This window comes from Strix uralensis, chromosome 25 (genome assembly GCF_047716275.1).
Source record: "Strix uralensis isolate ZFMK-TIS-50842 chromosome 25, bStrUra1, whole genome shotgun sequence".
Lineage (NCBI taxonomy): Eukaryota > Metazoa > Chordata > Aves > Strigiformes > Strigidae > Strix > Strix uralensis.
In genome coordinates this window covers 5187501-5193760 of record NC_133996.1, presented here as the reverse complement: position 1 = coordinate 5193760, position 6260 = coordinate 5187501, and the positions used below count along the sequence as shown (strand labels likewise).

At 46.2% G+C, this 6260-nt stretch overlaps 1 protein-coding gene across 9 annotated transcripts in view; it reads left to right on the top strand.

Moving 5' to 3' along the window:
• The first annotated feature begins 2575 nt into the window (after window positions 1–2575).
• The window catches only part of SRRM1 (serine and arginine repetitive matrix 1), a 19875-nt gene continuing 16190 nt past the window's right edge, over window positions 2576–6260 (top strand). For 7 of the 9 annotated variants that reach the window (XM_074894644.1, XM_074894647.1, XM_074894646.1 and 4 more), the window contains exons 1-2: window positions 2576–2854; window positions 5567–5656. In XM_074894644.1, coding sequence (XP_074750745.1) covers window positions 2834–2854; window positions 5567–5656 — 111 coding nt within the window. In that variant the 5' untranslated portion in view covers window positions 2576–2833. The remainder of the gene's footprint in view (window positions 2855–5566; window positions 5657–6260) is intronic. The other 2 variants (XM_074894650.1, XM_074894649.1) reach the window with 1 other exon arrangement.

Sequence of the window (6260 nt, the reverse complement as noted above, 5' to 3'; positions counted from 1 at the left end):
GCAGAAACTAAATTCAATTACTTTGCAATTTTTTTTTTTTTTAATGAAACTGGAGCACAGTTTGAATTCCAGACTAAATATTAAGACAGGTGTTTGTGAAGTTTCTAAATCTTGTTGTTAATATTTTACTTGTCCTAGTTCTCTAGCTTATATTTTGTGGCAGGAATGATGGATATAATTCAGAAGGGACTGCAGGTGCCAACTTAATTTTTTTCTAAAAATGTAAATGAGTTAGCCTCCTGTTCCTATCTCTGGACAGCTAAGGATGTTTTCTCAGCATGTTCCATTGTATCAAAATCAAGATCTTTAGAAAAGATGAGCCCCATCTTACTGTTATTTTTTAATGTTACCGGCCAGACCTATTCCTAGCAAATTTTGTTCACTTTCCATTTACAGAATTTTCACTTCGCTTCACTGAAGCAGAATAAGCAATACTCTATAAGCACTTCTAGATTAGTAGAATTACTATTACTGGCAGGAGAGTTACTGCTTTGACTGCACTAGCATTGCTCAATCTGAAAAATTCAAAGCGTGCTGTTTTACCAGTAAAATTTGCCTTATATTGGCACAACCTGGGAGGCCCCCATAATCCGTTCTGACTCCTGTCAGCAAAATCCAGAGCTTATGCTGACCAAGCAAAATCACCTCCTTAAGAAACAAAAATCACTGTATTTCCACTGCACTACCACTGTAACGCTTGTGTAATTTGCTGTGGGTTTAGCAGTTTTCCGGGAACAATCCCATGTTGTCCTTGTCCTGTAATAGTAGCTGCTTCAGTGCTGATTTGACTTGCCCTGTCTAAGCACCCGGCTTCCACTTTCAAACCCCCAGCTTTTGGAAAAGCTCCACCTTAGCAGCCTTTGCGTCCAGCCTTGCCATCAGGTAAACCTGCTGGTTAAAAAAAAAACACCCACAAGTGAAAGTTGATACTGCAAATTGGTCTATTAAAGAAATCCCAGACCATGTAAGCCTTTGGAGAGAATAGGCAATGTAAGTGTAATGCATTAATGGTGATTCACCCAAACTCATTAGAGATTATCCATGAAGCTCTGCAAATTCATACAAAGTTGAACCCTTAGTGGCACAGTGCCTCAGAGGGCCTTTTTGCTCAGCAATGTGATACAAGCAACCTTTCCAGTTCCTTACTCTGTTCTTTGGTTAAGTTTTACAAAACAGCCTCTCTTTACAAAACACCCTCGGGGCTGTATTCAGCAGTGACAGTGAGAATATTTGGTCTGCAGGTCATACAATGAAATATAGCTAAAATTTTTTTCAAAGGGTGTACTCAAAAGTTGGTCTTAGTTGGAATTAGTGTTTTTTTTTTTTTTTCCTTGCTCCTTAAAGTCTTCTAGAGTGAAAGGCTTCAGGAGGTTGGATCCTTCAGTGTCACAGTTGGCACTTTACTGATGCAAGTACACTAGTACAATGTTTATATTTTCACTTCTAAGTGAGTCTTGTTTCCCAAAACTTCTGCAAGGCAGCTTTCACCCCTTCTGGATCCATCATCCGCCTTATTTCAGCAGAGAGCACGTAGCTCCATCTAGTGTCCTCCCATCTAACAGGTTGCAACGTGTTATTTATCAACAGACAAAACCGTAGAGTAATTCCAAGTTTAGTTGCCGACTTTACTAAATTTCAGAAACTACCTGCACCCCCACCCCAGTCCTCCTTGCCCTCACTCCAGTGCCAGGACTGTCAAGTAGCTGAGTTGGACGCTATCCCAAGTCTAAGCAGATAAAATCAAGAATGTTCTTTGGGTCTTTTTCTGAGTTGTATAACCAATTTATTTTCCAAAAAGACATCTGTAAAACCATGTGTCTCTTACATGTGGCACTTACTAATGACTGCTGATAAAGCAGGAAGCAGCTGTTTTAAGTATAATCTAACTTTATTTAAAATAACTATTTACTTTTTAGAGGTAAAGGACATATGAGTTTCTTCTAGATAAAGCCCAGGGCTGTTATTTTGGATAAATTTGTATTAACCCCAGTGAACTGTGACTTTACTCTGCCCTCCTCTCACGTCTTTGAGCCAGTAACGTGCCACACACGAGCTTTGCCAGCACAAGACACGTGCTAATTTGTCGTTAAGCGGGATGGGGGGCCAGGCTGCTCATGAACAATTCGCAGCAGGGGAACTCAAGCCAGCCCGCTGCCTTTACTGACCGGGCAGGTGGTGAACACGCACCACGGCGCCGTGCTGGTGTTCTGGGGAAGCACAACAAGCCCGGAGGCCTGGGCTGGCAGCATCCCTCACAGGAGTGACCCCTCCAGGCCCCGGGGGTGCTGTGATCCCGCAGTTTTCCGTGGGGCCGCATCTGCCCAGGGTCCCCTAGAACCCGACCTGAGGTGAGGCGATGTTCTGGAGGGCAGAGACCCGGGAAGGAGCCGCTCTTCCCGCCCAAGGCGGCTGACGGGGCCGCCCCAGACCGCGGCCATCATGGCCGTTTCCCGCCTCTTCCTCCGCGCATGCGCTGTTGGCCGCCAGGTCACGTGACCCGCGTCCCGCCGGAACGTCACCATCTCGCGAGAGTAGGATTCACACCCCCACCTTCCCACAATGCAGCGCGCCGCGAAAGGACGTCTGGCCGCCGCCCCCCTCCCCCCGCAGGAACGCCGCGCTTTCTGATTGGTCGGATCTCGCGCGCGCACCGACCCTCCGCGGCCGCGATCGCCAATCGGCAGGCGCCGGAGAGGCCTCGCGGCTCGCCCGGCTCCGCCCCCTCGCTCCCCTCCTCCTCCTGAGCGCGCCGAGCGTGCGAGGGGGCTTGCGGGCGCGCGGTGCACGCCGGGACGGCAGCGCGCTGCGACCAGGAGGAGGCGGAGGAGGCAAGATGGACGCGGGGTTCTTCCGCGTAAGTGCCGGCCTCAGGGGGGGGCCGAGCGGGCGGGGAAGGCGGTGCGGCAGTCCCGGTAGGGGACGAGCGGCTGAGCCGGGCCGCTGCAGGCCCCGCCGCCGCGGGCGAAGCCGCTGGTGCCGCGTTCCCCCCGGAGGAGTGCCGCCGTGCCCCCCCGCCCCCGCCCTGCGCAGGCTCCTGTGAGGAGCCGCCGCGAAGAAAATGGCGGCGGGAAGTAGGCCGGTGCGACTCGGCCTATCCGCGAGGCCGTGGCGCCGGCGGGCTGCGGGCGAGGGAGGGGAGCGGCCGGGAGGGGACTCATCGCCCCGGGCCCAGGCTCGCTGGAGGGGGCGGCTGCTCTGTGCGCGGCGGGGCCACATGTGCCCGCAGCACGGGCTCCATTGCCGCCCCCGGGGGCCGCGCTCGCCCGACCGGGCCCCGCACCCCCGTGCGGCCTGGGACGGCCGGTTCATGCGTTGGGCCTTGGGGCGGCCGGGCCTCTGACCCCGCTGGGGGAAGAGGGGTCCCCCTGCGGCAGGGCTTGCCCTGTGCGGGCTTGTGGCGTGGCGGCCTCCCGAGCTCCGGTCTGACGGCCCTCAGATGCGAGGAAGTGTGGGAGGAAAGGCCGAGGGGCAGATGGGAGGCGAACCCGATTTTGCAGTGAAATGCGCTTTGGTGTCCACATTCAAAGCAAATAAAGCTGCCCTTTTTTTTTTAAGAGAGACATTTTTAATCTGTGACACGAAGGGTATTAAGTGTATTCAAAGCAAAAAGAAGTTATGCTTTGTTTTTAGGCTGGTATTTGGTTTTTTTTTTAAAATCATTGAGTTTTTCTTTTCTGTTCTTACAGCTGTGCTGTATTTTCTGCAGACTATTAAGCAGTAACCTACCTACGGTATATTTCTTTTCAGCCTTTTCTCCCATTAATTAGAATGAACCTGATTTGGGGGGGTTCCTTGACAATTCTGAAAACCAGTTTAACTTTCCAGGATTCATTCACATGTTCAGCCCATTTATTTTGTATTCCTGCAACTGGGATGCTTTTAAAACACAAGAACACACATAATCCTTCACTTAATTAAATTTTGTGTTAACATGCTAGCCTGAGAAAAATAATTATGAGTTAAATCTACACTTGTTCTAATGCAAGTGTTAAAAAGTTTATAAATCAAGTAGTTATAATTGACAGCAGAATTACTGGGACTGAAAACACTGAATTAGAAATCTAATATTCTTTTAAACTGACCTGTGAAAGGTGATTGTTTATAAAAACAAAAGCAATGTGGCCCTGGAACAGGTCTGTAAAAAGTGTTCTGGTCTAATTTTAGTCTGGGTTCAGGAGAAACCGAAGTTCTTGTGGAAATTACAAAAGTGCAGCAGAGCAGCAGTTTGGACTCACCTTATCAAGAAAGCTGCTGTTAATAATTCTTCAGGTCTTCACACTTCTGTATTTTGTCTCTGCCTTGAAATTCCTGTGCTACTGTGCTCTGTGTCTTGTTTGGTCACTCTTGCTGCTTGTTGTGTGTTATAAACAGGCTAAGAGAAATTTAATTCCTTTCCATTTCACTTCTGGGTTGTGAAAGAATTAAAAAAAAAAGGTATAGAACATTAAATTTTTGAGTGATCTGACAAGTAGTGCGTTTGTTGCTAATGTGTTAAGCCCCGCAGTAGACTGCAGATATTATCAAGAGTTTTAAACAGACTTAATCCTCCTGGTAAGTGCCAGTGCCACAATCAGTCTTTAGGATTCCTGTGCTCCAGAATAGCAAATGGGAGTGTTACTGGTTTGTTTGTTTTCAGTATCTGACAGGTTCATAGTGTGTTACATTGCTAATTTAAGGTGCTTTCTGATCAAATGACGTGGTTAAGTTACCTTAGAATTTGAGCTTTTTCTTACTTATTTTATTTTGGTTCCTTAGCAGCTTATGTTATTGCTGGTACTCAACCCCTTGTTCCATGCATAGGAAATTGCATGTGTTAAATTCCCATGTTTTCCATCAGTCAGGTTGGTTTCCTGAATAAACTTCACTTCATGAGTCAACTGTGGGTTTGTTTTGAATCATTAACAGGTCATCAGTATTGGGATGCAGTTCTGCACATACTCTTGTTCATGTGTGGTTCTGTTTACTTCTGTGCAAGTAAATTTTCCAGAACTGGACTTTCAAGCCTTTCAGTTCCAAATGAATTAACCTATAGTTTCTGTTCATGAAAGTGGAACGAGTTGGTGAACTTTAACAGAGCATGATCAATAAAATAGTATTTTGTACTCTTGCTGGCTCCGTGTTGGCTGATTTGCTTCAGAGAAATTTACCCAAAGGTTTCATAGATGTCACTGTAAAGAAATACGACTTTTTTTTGTTCTTGGACAGAGGAGAAAGAGCTTATTCCTTCTAAGGAGTTTGTGAATTCCAGCATAAGTCCTTTTCATAGCAATTTGATACTACTCTACTTTTAAATTTGGAAGTAGTATGCCAGGGAGATTATATGATTAAGGTGTCACTGTAGAGCTCAGGAGCCTGCTTACCCCTAAAACTTCCAACAGCAGATGAAGACTATAGTGCTAAAATTGAAAGGCACCTGAAAAGGCTTATTTTGCCTGAAAAGGTGTATTTGCTACAGAATGGTATGACTGGTGTTGCTATGCACTGTCCAGTGCAAATATGTGGGAAATTAATACTTGAAGATAGTTGAATGTCATGCAGACTAAAAATCTTATTTCCTGTGCTTTAGGGAACAAGCGCAGAACAGGACAATCGCTTCAGCAACAAGCAGAAGAAGCTGTTGAAGCAGTTGAAATTCGCAGAATGCTTAGAAAAGAAGGTAAGCTGATTAGGATGAGATAGGAAGTAAGACACAGGAATCAAAGACAATTTTCAGTGGGAGTAATTGGGTATCAGATGGTACGTACAGGAATGTGAGGGATGTCTTCTGTAAAATTGTATATTTGGAACATCCACTTGAGCATCAAAGATAAAATAGTAATAACATACATGATCTAGTTATAGTACTAAATACCACCGGTTGGCTTTTATGTAAAATACAGCTTCAAAAGAAGTCTGATTTCCAAGAAATGTCAATTTAGAATTCTAGGCATCTTTAAATGTCGCTCCCCATTGGGGTGGTGGTTTTTTTGTTGTTTCAGGTTTTCTAGAATAATGTGTTGGAAATGCATACTGGTTATCCTGTAGGTGAAGTTATTGCAGTGATAGTCTCTAGGGCAGTGGAGAGAGGCTGTGAGAGCGCTGCAGAAAACTCCGTTTAGAGTTCCTTGCTTAGATGCAGTTATTTGCCCTGTGAAAGTCTTTACCTGTTGATTGTTAGGGAGGGTGCATTCCTTGGGTGGGTGTTTAAGTGATGCAACCAGGGTAGTTGCTGTCACTGGATACCTGTTTAGTAAACATTTTGTTTCAAAGCCTGGAGCTGG